Genomic DNA, 16,592 nt, shown 5'->3' with positions numbered 1-16,592 from the left:
ACCATTTTTTGTACCTATTGGACACCATTTGAGAATCATTAAGACGGAGGGTATAGATGTATTTTCATTCAATTCGGATCGGTAATTGCTGAGTAATTGCAATTTTAGTTCATTATTTTAATGCATAAATTCCTAAAAAATGGTAAAGGGGACTTATAAACCACCTGCCGCTCATTGTACCCTGCTATACCCCCAGCCATCATCACTTTATAAACAGCTGCGTTGCATTGTACCCTGTTACACCCCCAGTCTGCCAGCTGTGTATTTCAAGTGGGAGTGGCTTGGTGGGGCGTTTCCCTCCAATGTATTTGGTTACCTCTGGCAGTAAAACAAATTGGCAGTTCATTTTATGTGAAACTCTTGTGAAGTATACATCATTCTAGTTTATGGTTTGCTTCTGTTAAGAATAGTGTTACCTATATTGTTCTTGTGTTGATTTAATGGTTGCAGCTTTGCAGTTAAAATAAACAGGTAATTATTACATCATCATTATTGTTTTTATTATTATCATTTTTTTAATTTCTGTTTTTTTAGGCTAGTTCAAATTCCTAATCTGGTGTTATTATTATTTTTTTTTTGAAATTTTTGATTTTTGTTTTTTTTAGACTAGTTTAAGTTGAGTTTCTAATTTGGTGTTTTTTTAATTCAAATCTATTATTTTTTTTTTAATTTCAATTTTTGTTTTTTTCAGACTAGTTTAAATTGAGTTTCTAATCTGGTGCTTTTCTATTTTAAATCTATAATTTTTTTTTTGAAATTTTAATTTTTGTTTTTTTCAGGCTAGTTTAAATTAAGTTTCTAATCTAATCTGGTGTTATTATTTATTTTTTTTTTGTAATTTTTTTGTTTTTGTTTTTGTTTAGACTAGTTCAAATTGACTTTCTAATTTGGTGCTTTTTTAATTCAAATCTATTATTTTTTTTTGTAATTTTTTTGTTTTTGTTTAGACTAGTTCAAATTGACTTTCTAATTTGGTGAATCTATAATTTTTTTTTTGAAATTTTAATTTTTGTTTTTTTCAGGCTAGTTTAAATTAAGTTTCTAATCTAATCTGGTGTTATTATTTATTTTTTTTTTGTAATTTTTTTGTTTTTGTTTTTGTTTAGACTAGTTCAAATTGACTTTGTAATTTGGTGCTTTTTTAATTCAAATCTATTATTTTTTTTTTTAATTTCAATTTTTGTTTTTTTCAGACTAGTTTAAATTGAGTTTCTAATCTGGTGCTTTTCTATTTTAAATCTATAATTTTTTTTTTGAAATTTTAATTTTTGTTTTTTTCAGGCTAGTTTAAATTAAGTTTCTAATCTAATCTGGTGTTATTATTTATTTTTTTTTGTAATTTTTTTGTTTTTGTTTTTGTTTAGACTAGTTCAAATTGACTTTCTAATTTGGTGCTTTTTAAATTCAAATCTATTATTTTTTTTTTGAAATTTCAATTTTTGTTTTTTTCAGACTAGTTCAAATTGAGTTTCTAATCTGGTGCTTTTTTAATTCAAATCTATAATTTTTTTTTTTGAAATTTTAATTTTTGTTTTTTTCAGGCTAGTTTAAATTGAGTTTCTAATCTAATCTGGTGTTATTATTTATTTATTTTTTTTTTAATTTTTGTTTTTGTTTTTTTTTTAGACTAGTTCAAATTGAGTTTCTAATCTGGTGCTTTTTTTTAATACATAGGGACAAATGAAGCCAACAAGTAGTGGCATACCTAATTGAAGCTAATAAGTAGTGGCAATGTGGAGGCAAAATTAAAGTCAATACATAGGGACAAATGAAGCCAACAAGTAGTGGCATACCTAATTGAAGCCAATAAGTAGTGGCAATGTTGAGGCAAAATTAAAGTCAATACATAGGGACAAATGAAGCCAACAAGTAGTGGCATACCTAATTGAAGCTAATAAGTAGCGGCAATGTTGAGGCAAAATTAAAGTCAATACATAGGGACAAATGAAGCCAACAAGTAGTGGCATACCTAATTGAAGCCAATAAGTAGCGGCAATGTTGAGGCAAAATTAAAGTCAATACATAGGGACAAATGAAGCCAACAAGTAGTGGCATACCTAATTGAAGCCAATAAGTAGTGGCAATGTTGAGGCAAAATTAAAGTCAATACATAGGGACAAATGAAGCCAACAAGTAGTGGCATACCTAATTGAAGCCAATAAGTAGTGGCAATGTGGAGGCAAAATTAAAGTCAATACATAGGGACAAATGAAGCCAACAAGTAGTGGCATACCTAATTGAAACCAATAAGTAGTGGCAGGTCAAGCCTATATATGGAGGCCAAATTAATGTCAATATATAGGGACACTTTTTATTTTTATTTTCATTTTATTTGTTTTTTATTATTTTTTTAAGTTGATTACTAAATTTTTTTTTCTTTAAAAATTGTCCAAAAATCTTATTTCTGTTTTTTGCTAAAATTTTATTCTTGCATTGAAGAATGAACATGAAATTATTGTTCCTAGTACTAGCTTCTTTGCTAATATATTTTACTAAATTTTTGTTTGTGTTTAGAATGCAAAGGTTGTTTTTTTCTGTTTATAATTTTTGTTTTTCATATTTTATTCAGTTTTCACAAATAACATATGTATTTACTTTTGTTTACATTTAGCATTAAATAATTATTCTGATTTTTGTTTTCACATCTTATTCAGTATTTACAAGTACCTATATGATTATTTTTTGTAAACTATCAGTTAAAACTGTACAACTGTATACAGCTACGCACACTTTGCAGCTAAGCTGTGCTTAGCTGTCTAGTTTTTGTGTGGTATGATATGAATTACCGACCAAAAGACCCGTTTGAATAAATGTTAATCTGAATTCAAGAATGTAAAAATAGTATTATCCTGGCCATAATTCAATGCTCAGAAAATATGTAATTTCCGCGCATTAGGATCTTCGCCCGCATATTGAAGCTCCTAATGCAGATTCCAGTGTATCAACGGTACTCAGGGTTGGTTCTCTACGCGTAGACTATCTTTGTCTACATAGTCTACATTCGTCGCGTAATCTATGTAAACTTCATGTAAAGTAGACTATCTGTAGACAATGTAATGTATGTCAACTTCGAAGTTGTGTATTTCCAAAAAATCTCCCTTCTTGCTAAAAAATTGTCGTTTTTTTTGCAAAAAATTACCGTCACTTTTTAACTGAAAAATTGAAGAAAAAAAGTCTTGTATTTTCGACAAAGATGTGAAAAAGTATAATTTTCTTACTAATAATTGCCAATATCTACTTCTGCTAAAATTGTCAGTTTTGCTTTTTTCAAGTTTTTTCCTGTCCAAAAGTTGTCAAAAATAAAGTACACACTTTTTTTTTCAAAAATTGATAAAAGTTCTTGTTTTTCAGCCAAATTTCTAAAAATTTTCATTTTTTGCAAAAACTTTAAAAAGCTTTACTTTTTTTCACACCAAGAAATGCAAAAAAATTTCGTTTTTCAAGAAATTTTTACGCGGATTCTCAAAAATGTACTTTTTGGACGTTTTTGGGATCTTGTTTTTGAACACTTTTTGGATTTTAACCACAAATTTTTAAAATTTTCTGCCAAAGTCCATGTAAAAAAGGCTTTATTTTAAAACAGAAAACACTGAAAACAGTTTTACTTTGTAGTTTACATAGTTTACATTGTCTACAATGTCTACATGTAAACTATTGTTGTCTACAGTAATGTTGTTTACACGTTGACATAGTGTGTAAAGTAGACTACATAGTCTACTTGCCAACTCTGACGGTACTTTTCGATTCTTTACATTCCAGCAGTCAATTTTTTGTTCCTCCATGACGGCGGCTTTTCCCTTGCCCGAAAAGTTATACGCAATAATGACTTGCGGGACTTTTGATTCGAAATGTGAGAGGAGCACAGGCATGGGTTCCCCTTGACTGATAGATGTGGAATCTTTTCTCAAAAAGAGAAAAATTGACAATAGGTACTTAGGTAGCAACAATACATTTTGGAAATTTTCAAATGGGGATATTGGACAACAGACAAACAGTCTTAATGTTTTAATATTTTAAAGTGTGTGTGCGCCAACCTACCTTCAAATCTGTGCTGTTTTCATGTGTATTATTCTTAGTTACATGGGGGAACTTTACTTGAATGCTGAGAAATTCGAATTCCAAACTGAAGTTTACTTGGCATGCTTGTGTTGAATTTTCCAATCGAGGATATTTCAAGCTTCCTGTTAGTTTCATCATTTTCGCCCGCATGCTGTTTTTTTGTTTCAATTTGATCTGAAAGTACACAGTTGATAACACTTCAGTATATGCTTCTTAATATGTAGGGTCGCGGGTGGTTAGTTGTCCATAATTGTTAGTTGTCAAATTGCGTTTTTAAAAAGATACACGAACGCTATCCAAACGAAACCTTCATATTAATAACTTCATGCTATACCTACAGGGGGCTGAAAATTTTTGTAGGGATACTTACTAAGCATATACATAACATCCTGAAAAATTTTCAAAATCGGTTAAAATGGGGCTGAATAAAGTGGTATTGACATTTCAGAAAAGGGGGGTTCCCCAAAAAGGGGAGGTGGTGTGGATCTGAAATTTTTCACGCGGTAGTTTATGTTCCAACATACAAAATTGGCAACATAGCTTTTTATTTGGGGATACAGTTTTGAAAAAAATGATTTTACAGGTGCGAAGTTATACACATGTTAAATTGGAACTTTTTGTTTTTAAACATCAAAAATTTGTCAAAGGTAGATAAATTATGCATCAATTTAAAGGAAATTTTATCACGGATTCAGTAATCACATGTTCAATTACAAAAAATTTCGAAATGAATAAAAATTTTTGGTACAAAGTGAAAAAACGAGAAGTTGCTAGTTGTCAAAAAAGAGAATATTGTTAGTTGTCAATTAGACAGTTTACCAATATATGCATCAAAGTAGAAAAATATTTTCAGAAAATCATCTATTGCATTATTGAATAATTTTTTTTCTGCTTTTCATTCTAAAACGAATAAAAAAGTTGAATTCATCGATTTACCAACGCAAGAAAAAATTCAAAGAATGACCAGTCAAACAAAAAAGTTTTTTGAAGATTTTGAAGTCGTTTATGGATATTTTTTCAAGTTTTTGGTCTTATCTGAAAGTTTAGTGCTTCTCACGTGTTTTCTTTTTAGAAAATTTTCGAAAATTGAATTGTAAGTTTTTTTTTATCAATAGTGAATGTGTGTTTGACAACTTACAACAGGGGTGGTTGTTAGTTGTCACAAAAAATTACCTCACTGAATCCACCATTAACTATTCATCACATGAACCAAAATTCAATTTTAAAAAAAGAAAACATACGCAAAGAATCAAGCTTTCAAATGAGCTCAAAACCGCAAAGAAATACCTATTCATAAATGGCTTCAGAAACTTCAAAAAACATTTTTCTTGACAACTAACCACCCGTGACCCTAATACATTAGCGAATTTTGATCACATTCAACAGAAACCTTCATTTTCAGATTCTGCATCCATCTACGAGTAATACGAGTATGCTACCTATTGTTATCATTCAGTGTCCAGCCGAAACATTTAGTAAAAAACTTTTTTGGAGAGTAGGTAAGTACCTACTCGATATTTTTGCGCACCTTTAAAGTCGTTTTTTTGTTTTGAAATTTCAGGACAACTTTGAAGGGTACATTAGTTCTCTCCCCATCGAGAGTCCATTTTGAAAATCATAGGTAATAGGTATATAAATACACAGTACCTTGTGGTGCACAATTCTTTTATGGTAATTGTGGTGCCGCTTACATGGAGGATTACATAATAGTATTACTACTATAATTAATAATTATTATAAATATTGATGATAATGAGTTTTAGGTTTTTAGTCGTATCGTAGTGATGCCCACTATTTATAGAATTCGTACCTTGTGGTGCCCGATTTGGGCATCACAAGCCCAAAACCGGGCGTCACAATGACTTATATTAAATCTATCTTGAAACAACATAAAAATAAGTTACTTGAATTATTTTGGAGAATCTTTGCACCTACAACATCGTTATCGTATGTGGTACTTATTGACCTAATTGTTTTAAAAGAAGTACATATTACCTATTATACTTACTAATTACCTATTGAAGTTTAGAAAGTTATGTAATACTCGCATCATAGTTCATTTCATGTTGTATGTAGTTGGTAGTAAATACCTACTTGTAAATATTTTCGAGGCTGGCATTCAATATCATCAGTATGTATGAAAAACATGTTGTGACCAGTTTGAAAAATGCTACAAGATATTTGTAAGTTTTCAAAATTGGTCATTCCCGAAAGCATTTCCATTGTTTGATTTTGCGAGAACAGTTCTTCATAGAGATTTCTTCCAAACGCCTGTCTAAAAGTTATGATTAACTCGCGTAATGAATTTATTACAAGGTCCGTTATGTCTCTGAGTGGGTCTTTACGAAGACCATTTCGCCTCAATGGAACTTTTTTGATACCTTGTGTGGAATCTGTTGTAAGTAAACAAAAATCAATACTAATTGTGAGTTGCATTTCAATCATTCACTTAATACATTATCATGCAACAGAGCTGTTGAACGTACATAGTAATTTTACGCTGTAAATTTTCTATTACCTGTCAAGTACCGTAAATAAGATTTCGTTTTTAGGTATGTTTTTTTGATTAACTGCTGAATGGGAGACATAACGATCTTATTTAAGACTTCTGTCAACGTTTTTTGTTCGTCAATGTTTCCTTGATTTGATGACAGCAGCACTGTAGATTCGTCGAAAAACTGCAGGTTTTTTGAGTCGTCATCAGTCTCTCCTATCAATATAATTGTTTCAATTTGCACATCCAGCGTTTCAGCTTCCATTGATGGGACAGACCTATGGTTCGAACCAGATTTCCAGACAATACGAGCAGTTAAATTCCTGGCCTCGAATTGAAATTTTGTCACTTTATTTTTATTTTTCTGCAGATTCAGCAACTTGAAATTGAATAATCCGTATAAACTGACGGAATAAAGTAAACATTTTGAGTACGATTGTAGGCCGATATCAATTATTGAATAAAAATATGGATGTGAATCGTTGAGTAAATCAGAATGCGTTTCATTGGCTGCGATGTGAGGCATTTCGCAGAAATTATTAACGTCATTGCTAAACCATGTTCGAACTTCCAGCAATTTTTTTCTTATTATTACAATTGAAATTTGTTCGAGTTTAATTTTCAAGTTGTTTTCTTCGTTTTCTATGCTCTTGTGCATGTTTTCTGTCAGGTGTTTAATTCGAACCTAAGGAACATTCTTAGCTGTAAATAATCTTGTTTTTCAAAGATGAAATTCCTTCCTAGAATACTTCATAGGTATCTCTTACTCACCTCCATGTTTTCACGGATGACGTCAAGTTGGAATTCTCCATTAATGTCTTTTATAAAAGTAATAATCGTGCTAAGGTTTCTCGTCCAAAATTGAATACGAGCAAATGCGGTGCTTGAATTGCTCATTATTGTAACTACTCCTGTCAACTGCAGCGTTACATTATAGACGATCTGTACCTACATACAACACATGTAATTTGTTACATACTATTGTTTCATAAAATTGATTTTGTTGGAACTTGGAACATGGCAAAAATCTGAGAATTAGAAAAGAGAAAGAACAATACAAGCAGATAATTGTATTCAAAAACGGGCATATACAATTTCGGCACAAGATAAGTAAGCACACCAGGGGGTCAGTAATGACACATACAAACTCGGCAGATAAGAACGAAAGTAACACATACAAATTCGGCACATTAGAATGAGCGAACGAAATCTGAAAGAATTCACATACAAATTCGGCACATTAGAAAAAATGAACGAAATCGAAAAGAGGACATACAAATCCGACACAATGGAAAATAATTTAATAGTTACTCTGCTAATTCATGTACTTACAATACTTACAAGGGAGGTGCCCCAGGTGACATTCACCGATTTCAACGATTCTTGCACCATTGGATAGAGAACATCGGACATAGCCTAACCCCAAATTTTCAGCTGCTGAAGTTGATACTTGTATTTCAGCAATCCCGGGAGATTTTTCGATTTTCAAATGGCAATTTTGAAAAATTGTCCAAATAGTCGGCCCAGGCCACATACCAAATCCTCTCATATTTGGGCATTTCAATACATATGATGAGACTAGCCGGTGGCGAAAATTTTCAGCTGCTGGAGTTGATATTTCAGCGGTCTAGGGCGATTTTTCGATTTTTGACCAATTTTTATTTCAAAATTGCAATGTGAAAATGGAAAAATCGCCCTGCATGGCCGAAATACATATCCACTTTAGCAGCAGAAAATTTCACTGTGGGTTAGTCTCATCATATGTATTAAAATTCCCAAAATAATATGGAAGGCTTCGATATGCGACCTGCGCCGACTATTTTTGATCAATTTTTCAAAATTTATTGCTACTTGTATTTATACTTGCCTACCTACGTGAAAATCGAAAAATCGCTCTCAAAAATCTTAATATCAACTTCAGCACCTGAAAATTAATGGTGGTTAGGCTACATTCGATGTCCTCTATCTAATGGAGCAAGAATCGTTGAAATCAGAGAATGTCACTTGGGGCATTTCCCTTGGTAGGTACTAGAGCTGAAAACGGTACTCACTGACAGCGGGTAACTATCATATCCGTATCGTAAATTCTCGCTACTCGGTAGTAGCGGGTAGCGAATTGAAAAAATGTTGCACCGGTTCAGGATATAACTAGTAGCGCATTGAATGCTTAGCTGGTGTACCGGCATGACATCATCATTGTCATCAATCATGTCAAACGTCAGGTGTTGAAGCATAACTCCTCCCACTTACGCATTATCAAATTTTGGGGTGCGTGCGCAGACCAAGTGCGAAAACATTCGGGTTGTACTCGCTATATGCTACTATCTATATCCGAATCAACCCGATACAACCACTAGCAGGTTTAGCCGGTATTTTAACCAGATACCAGTAAGCGGGTAGCGTAACTGTTTTCAGCTCTAGTAGGTACATAGCAGTGTCCTGCACGATGCCGAGTATATTTGTCAATTCGGAGTCAACGAACATGTGTTTCACTTTGACGGAGAAATGCATGAAATACATGTTATCATGCTGAAAGGGGAACATTTCTATACTCACGCACGCTTACACACGCGCACACACGACTTGTCCAGATGCGAATGAATGCAATTCTCTGCAAAAAGTCTCCCTTTCAGCAAGTTGATGGTGGCGCCGCCACGAGATGTTAACGCCGAATTACTCGGCAGCGTGATGAAGCGGCATTGTCGATGCGATGCCGATGCGAGCAGTGGCGAACTCCTTTTTCAGGGTGAAACTTCCCGGATGTTGTCCTGTTGGCGCGGACATTGGCTGATCCTTTCTCGTAGAGTTGTTTGATCAGCAAAACGAGATGTTTTGGAGCACCCATCTCGAGCAGAATCCGCCATAATTTCTGCCACTGGACACAATCGAATGCTTTTTTATAATCCACAAAGCACAACACTGCAGGAACGTTGTACTCGCGAGCTTTTTCAATGAGCATTCTGATGTTGAGAATTTGCTCTCTGGTGCCTCTTCCTTTGGTGAATCCGGCCTGTTCTTGAGGGATTTCAGATTGCATGAGTGGATACAATCGATCATAGATGATCTTCAGGAGCACTTTGCTGGCATCCCCGACTTGAACGCGAGAGATTAAATCATCACTCTTTGCGCATGCGTCAATACCTGCAACTCGTTTACATAGGGTGGCGGCGTTGGCGATGCCAATTGAGTAATCTGCGAAGCGATGTGATGCGGCATCGGCTGATTACTCGCATGGACGAGTATCCAGTAACGTATCGGCATCGTCGTTGGCGATGCGATGGGACGAGTAACGAAGTAACGCATCGGCATCGTCGTTGGCGATGCGATGCGACGAGTACTTTTTACTTACTCGTGCAGAACACTGGTACATAGAATTAAACTTACATCCATCGCTATTATCCATATTAGAGTATGTACCTAGACTAGGTACCTATGTACTTGTGTATTTATGCGTAGGTTAGGTGACAAATGTTTTACATTCAAGTTTTTAAATAATAGTTTTAAATTCGAGATTCATTCTTTCCTGTGTGCCGAGTTTGTATGTACCGAATTTGTATGTGTCATTAGGGAGCGATTTCTAGCATTGTGCCGAATTTGTATATGCCCTAAAAAACGCGTGAATTCATATTTATGGAAAAATACCATGTAAACTTATTAGACCTCACTGCTGAATAGTATAATAAATTTCTTCCATGGGAATTAATTTTACCTGAATTCAATCTATCTCTACTCTTTAAATTTGAAGCAGTCAAATTTCACTGCTTAGCAGTCACGACATTTTGCCTTTTTAAAAGCAGTAGTTTTTTACTGCAAAACAGTAAAAATTTACTGGTTTGGTCAGTAAAAAATCATTTTGACTGACCAATTCAGTAGATTTATCACTGTTTTGCAGTAAAAAACGACATCCTCAGGAGGTACCCCCACAACAATTTTCAGCCTCATGGCGTTTTAAACTTTTTTTATGCTTTTTAACAATAGTCAAAAATCTGACGTCATTTTCGTGCTCAGCGGTATCGAATCATAAGAAAACGACACCCTATTCATTAATACTTACTCTCTAAATTTGAAACAGTCAATTTCACTGCTTAGCAGTCACGACATTTTGCCTTTTTAAAGCAGTAGTTTTTTTTACTGCAAAACAGTGAAAAAAACCTACTGCTTTAAAAAGGCAAAATGTCGTGACTGCTAAGCAGTGAAATTGACTGTTTCAAATTTAGAGAGTAGTTATTTTCCGCACAATTTCCGTTTTACCCCAACCCTCCTTACGACACATTTTTACACCATTTTGGGATAAATATGAAGGGAGGGGGCTGAAAATTGTTGTGGCGGTACCACCTAAGGATGTCTACAACATACTGAAAAATTTTAAAAATCGGTTCGCATGGGGTTGAGAAAAATGGTTTTGAAATTTTTGAAAGGAGGGGTTCCTCAAAAAGGGGAGGGGCTGTGGATCTGAAACTTTCCACGCGAAGTTTCTCAATGGTACCCAGCTACCCACCTTTCATGATAATATCAATCCAAACGCTCTCGGAGACCATTTCACCCCTCTTAGGCGGCTATAGCCTTTATGTATTTTTCAGAAAACTCCCCTTCTTTAAATGGTTGTGGTCCCAGCCCCCTTGTACCTGAAATTTGACGTAGATTTTTTATATAACCACACATTTTTCGCTAAAATGCAATTCGGGGAGAAATAATGGCGAAAAACGTGTTTTGGGGGGCTAGAATCCACTGTGGGGGGCGCACCAGGTGAATCGGGGGCGGCTCGCGGCTCCGCATATGTTGCTTAGGACACCATCTTAGACCTTTTAAAGCAAAAAATCTTTTGTCGCAATTTTGTTTTGGGTTCAACCCCTTACCGACTGGACTATACAAGTGAAATAATCGAATCATTGTTGTAATGATGAAATTTATAGATCTCTAAATTAATACATCGAGCTATGTTCTCGATACTTTGTTAGCTTTTTATAAACTGTGTTTGTTAGAAGTAGATTTTGGTTTTATGTTAGGAATGGAAACTGAATTATTGAAGGTTATGTCGCACCTCGAGAGTAATAGTAATAAGGTTACATCTCAAAAGAACTTGATTTTGACATTTTTGCATTTTTGGGGGTTTGTATAACCCCCCTCAACCAAAAAGAACACTTTGAGTTGGGTAAGTTATGTAGATTTTGTAAAAAACGCAAATGGCCTAACTCAAAATCCCAACAACATTGCAAGTTGTTTGGAGTTATAAAGGGTACATCTCAAAAAACTCCACATTTTTTGAGCAAATTTTGTACATACAAAGTGTTAACAAACAGTTTTGATTGTTTTGAATGTTTGTCAGATAAAAATAGTAACAAGAAGTGCATTTTTTATTGGTTTGTACCAAATGGAAAAAAAATTTTAAATTGATCACTTTTCAGAAAAATGAATTGGCACATATTGTAATGAAATTTTAGTTTTTTGAGAAAAACTCAAAAACTAAACACTCTAGAAAAAAACTAACGAAATTATGTCGATTGGAAATTTAATTCTCTACAACATTGTCAATATGAAATTTTTTTGGATGCTTTCTTTCGTCTCCAGATCAATTTTAATGAAAGGTTATAACTCAAAATGTTTTCAAAACATTGAAATATTTCCTCTTTAAGATTATATTTTTCAAACTGTTCTTATGCTAAATGAAGGTAGGATACCAGATCTTTAAAATGAGGTGCTATTCATTCCTCACAATTAATTATTAGTTGATGAAAATAATGAATCAAGTTTTAAAAAAAAGAAAATCACTCTACTGTAAAATTTCACTTTTTTTAAAGATGTAACCTTATTACTCCCAACCCCAAGGTGCGATGTGATATAAACAGGTTTCATATGTACTAATCCTATAGTCGAACTTTCCTACCTAGTCTCATAGTTACTCCATTCACCTATCGAAAATTTTACGATACCTATCTTATTTCTACCTATTAACTCGAACCATTTAATTCCTTGCTAAAATTATTTATTTACTTATTTTCAAATTATTATATCACATTACCTTACCTGAGAGTGATCAAGTAGGTCGCATGTTTCTTCGCGAGCGATTGGAAAAGCCAATGAAATGTTGACACCATTCAAAGAAATGAAATGATTGAAAGATTCATTCAGTCTTTTCATTTCATCAGGAATGTCATTATCGTATTTTATAGGATGATTCTTGATTTGGTATACGTCATCGTTCATGGCACTTTGAAGATCTTCTAAAGTGGAGACGAACTGTTTTGAAAATATGGACGAAATATCGTATTGTGATGATTCTTCTTGTATTCCATGCATTTCTTCCCGTAACAGGTCGTATGATTTATCGCTTGTTAATATAGGAGAGCTTGTTAGGTATTCCTCTATCATGTGCCCATATCCTATTTTATTTACATCTGTGGGATAAGTTTTTCAAACAAACTAAATTTAACCATCTATTTCCAAAAAGTATAAAATTAGAGTTTCTTCATAATTTTAGCGTTTGAAATTATTTTTAAGTTTTGCTGCCAAGTGCCAAGTGGCAAATTACTGTTTGAAAACTCCTGAAAGAAATGGAATTCAAGTGCCAAGTGGCAAATTATACTGATACTGTTTGAAAACTCCTGAAAGAAATGGAATTCATCTTTCTTCATTTGTTTTTTTTTTTTTGAACCTCAAGATATAAAAGCTGAAATTGAAAAGTTTTGCCATCACTGGTTCAGCCAGTAAGCTATAAAATGACTTTTTAAGTACAGTAGTCCCAGCTTAATGTAGTCGCGGTTAATAGAATAATTCGGATAATGAAATCGAAATGGGTTGGGACGGAACGCTTGCATCTTCTTACATGCAAATTTTATCGCTTATTGTAGTGAAAAAGAGCATTGAGTTCGGTTAATAGAATTCATTAATCTTCAAAAGTTGGAGAAAATCTCAGAAATTCGAGGAAATTAAACAAAAAGTGGATGAAAAATACATATTTTAAGCATGTTAAAATGGCATAAAAACACAAAATTCATCTGAACAGATAGATGTAAGTATAATTTTATCAAGTTTGGTGGATTTCTAAAAGATTTGATCAAATGATCAAATTGGTTAAATTTTTATTGAATCATATCGAATTGTTTTTCCATTGGGGGGGGGGGGAGGGGGTTTGCAAAACTAGTTTTTTCTAATACATTTTAGACCATTAAAATTTTTACCGGCTAAACTGATACGGACTACTGGTTTGGCCTAGGCAAAACTAAAGCTAGTTTATCTTAATATTTTGTAAGCTACCTATCTATTCTGATTTTTTCTGAAACTTGTACCCGCGAAACTAGTCTCTCTTAAAAGCCATGCGAAAAACTGGTTCGAAGTAGACGAAATTGATTCAAATGGCTTTTAAGAGAGACTAGTTTTTTTTTTTTTTTTTTTTTGGTTTTGGATTCGTCACGTATCTAACCTTGCCATTTAGAACCTAAAACTTACCATGAAATGATTGTTGGATGAAAGATGCAATGGATCGCTGAATTTTTTCCATAATTACAGTTGTAAGAATAAGAGATAAGTTATAAAGCGGAGTTGGAATGATGGAGTTCTGCATAGACTCTTGAACTTCCGCCCGAACAGTTCTGTTTGTAAAATGTAGGTTCAAACTTTTCACGATGAAATTCAGTTTTACTGTTTCACTGGCATTAGGAGCACCAATTTGTTTAATGCTGCCAGCGACGTTTTCCATTCGTAAATCGTAAAAGATAGGACGTTCAACTTCGTGGTTGTATCCTACATCAATAGATTTAAAATTCCACGTTCCGTCAATTATTATCTCAACAAACCGACTGGTGAAAGGGTACATAGTTTCCATCCAATCTGAAGAAAATTTAACGTAATACTTTTTGCGATTTTGTTGATAATTTGGATGTGGTCTTCGATATTCTTTCATCGGATCCGTGCAAATATCAGGTGGTGGACGAAATGATTCTGCGGCGCTGATGATTTGATCTTTCATTTCGTCAAAAAAAGATTTATAAATGTTTTCGCCTATTGAAATACGCTGTCTTTTTTGATAATTTTGGTTTGATAGAATCTAAAATTGAATATTACGTATCAATTTACATATCACTATTATCAGTTTTCATGTAAGCTCTTAGGTATCGATATTATTTTTTTCTTACCGTGATTGTTTTGTTTGCAATCTGAAAATTGCGATCAATTTCTGTTTCCGTTTCCTTTGTACTCAATAACAAGTTGTGGGATGTAAAATTGAGATTTTTCATTTCAAAAAGCGCTAAGATTTCTTTCATTTCGTTACCTGAATGATATTGTAAATTGACGTGAGCTGCGGTTTCATTGTAATTAATCTCATCAACCTGAAATGAATTGAGAGTTGTACTTATAGTGAAGCGTCTTCAGACTGCCGTGCCGGTCCAAACATTGTTGCATTTGGTATGTGATTAGGATATGACTTAAAAATTAGTAGGTATATGAATGTAGTTAGTCACCTCTAAACTGTGGTGAAATGAACATTTTACATGTTTCATATTCAAATCCTGAGAATCTTCCTTTTTATTATTGGTAATACTGGAAAAATATATCGCTTTTCTTCCACTATTATAGAATGCATTTTTATATGAGTATGTTTTAAAGGCAATAAGTATTGCACTAATGGTTTTCGTGAAGATTTCGGTAGTGTCACATGGTGTATTATCTGCAAACACAGAATTGCAGTTTTATTTTAAATTGAGTTTTGAGTACAATATTTCTGCCTCTCTAAAATGATGATAAAAATTTTGAACTGGACAACGAGCTGCTTTTTTTTTCAAAGTACCGCGATATTGTTTTGGTTCGGATGACTTGTTAGCAGTCATCGCAGGAGTGTAGGACATTTTCGAACTGACGAGATTCCCAATCAAAAATGAATTACGTAACTACGTATGAGCATATCAGTATGAGTGGTTCATATGCTCTATTTAAGACGATGCGGTTCGTGAAAACCAACAGTGGTCAACTACCTATATTGAAACGACTTTTTGTTTAATCAGAACATTTGGCTCAAAAAAGACGTATGAAACGTTCCTTAGATATGAGAAGAGACAACTTTGTCAAATTTGAAACAATTGAGATAAACCTGTTGGGCAAAACTGTATACTTAGCCTAAGATTCTGAGCTGAAAATGAAACCAAAACGAAACTATTTTATTCACTTTTTGTCATTCTATCAACTTCTTGAAGTTGAATTTTGAAAAAATGAACAATTGAGGCAAAGGTAAACGAATTTAACGCTTCGCCCTGTGTTTTCAAAATTTTTTCAGATATAAATTCCAAAACTGCAGTAAAATCAAACATTCTTGAAAAAAAATGTAAAGAACTGAAATTGTAGAACTTGAAAAGAGGGTTGTGTTTTTACAGGGTGTCCACAGGTCTGGAAAACCTGGAAAACCTGGAAAAGTCAGGAAAAAGTCACTGGAATTTTGAAAAAATGATCAATTGAAAATTTTGAATAGGGACCTGTAATGAAGGGAAAACACTGTTTTTCACTTCTCGAAACGCAAATTTTCAAAAGCTTTTGCCCTCGCTTCGCTCGGGCTTGTTTTCTTTTCTTTTTTAAAGGCAACATGAAAATTTCTAGATTATAAAAATTAAGTTTTTATGCCAAAAAATGAACTCCTCACGAAAAAAACATCGTTTTTAAGCATCTCGAAATACATAAAAATTTACAAGAGCTTTCGCCCTCGCTTGGGCCTGTTTTGTTTTCTTTTTCAAAATCAACTTCCTTCAAAAAAAACATAATTCAAATATTCTAAAATTTTAAAAGCCAAAAAAAAAGCTACTCGTCTTCACATAAAAAACTCGTTTGTATGCCTCTCGCAACTCAAATTCTCAGAAGCTTCCGCCGTGGCTTCGCTCGAGCCTGTTCTCTTTTCTTTTTCAAGAGTAAACTTCCTTCAAAAAAACATCCATTCCAATATTGAAATTTAAAAAACCAAAAAATAAACACTCTTCGCATTCAAAAAAAAAAACTTGTTTTCAGGCATCTTGAAATGAAAATTTTCGAAAGTTCTCGCCCTCGCTTCGCTCGGGCC

The 16,592-nt window shown here is 33.5% G+C and overlaps 1 protein-coding gene and 1 long non-coding RNA gene across 4 annotated transcripts in view; one reads left to right on the top strand and one right to left on the bottom strand.

The window, feature by feature from the left end:
* LOC135837358 (uncharacterized) overlaps positions 1–16,592 on the top strand; it is a 294,134-nt gene that overhangs the window by 109,285 nt on the left and 168,257 nt on the right. The gene's annotated exons all lie outside the window — the stretch shown is intronic.
* LOC135837348 (uncharacterized) overlaps positions 1–16,592 on the bottom strand; it is a 34,977-nt gene that overhangs the window by 8,915 nt on the left and 9,470 nt on the right. For both annotated transcript variants that reach the window (XM_065352582.1, XM_065352584.1), the window contains 8 exons: positions 15,013–15,218; positions 14,686–14,880; positions 14,000–14,597; positions 12,578–12,948; positions 7,325–7,501; positions 6,578–7,238; positions 6,154–6,452; positions 4,039–4,233 (listed from right to left, as the gene is read on the bottom strand). In XM_065352582.1, coding sequence (XP_065208654.1) covers positions 4,039–4,233; positions 6,154–6,452; positions 6,578–7,238; positions 7,325–7,501; positions 12,578–12,948; positions 14,000–14,597; positions 14,686–14,880; positions 15,013–15,218 — 2,702 coding nt within the window. The remainder of the gene's footprint in view (positions 1–4,038; positions 4,234–6,153; positions 6,453–6,577; positions 7,239–7,324; positions 7,502–12,577; positions 12,949–13,999; positions 14,598–14,685; positions 14,881–15,012; positions 15,219–16,592) is intronic.

The sequence above is a fragment of the Planococcus citri genome, chromosome 2 (genome assembly GCF_950023065.1).
Source record: "Planococcus citri chromosome 2, ihPlaCitr1.1, whole genome shotgun sequence".
Classification (NCBI taxonomy): Eukaryota; Metazoa; Arthropoda; class Insecta; order Hemiptera; family Pseudococcidae; genus Planococcus; species Planococcus citri.
The sequence above is the reverse complement of the archived record's forward strand: the minus strand, read 5'-3'. Positions and strand labels throughout refer to the sequence as shown.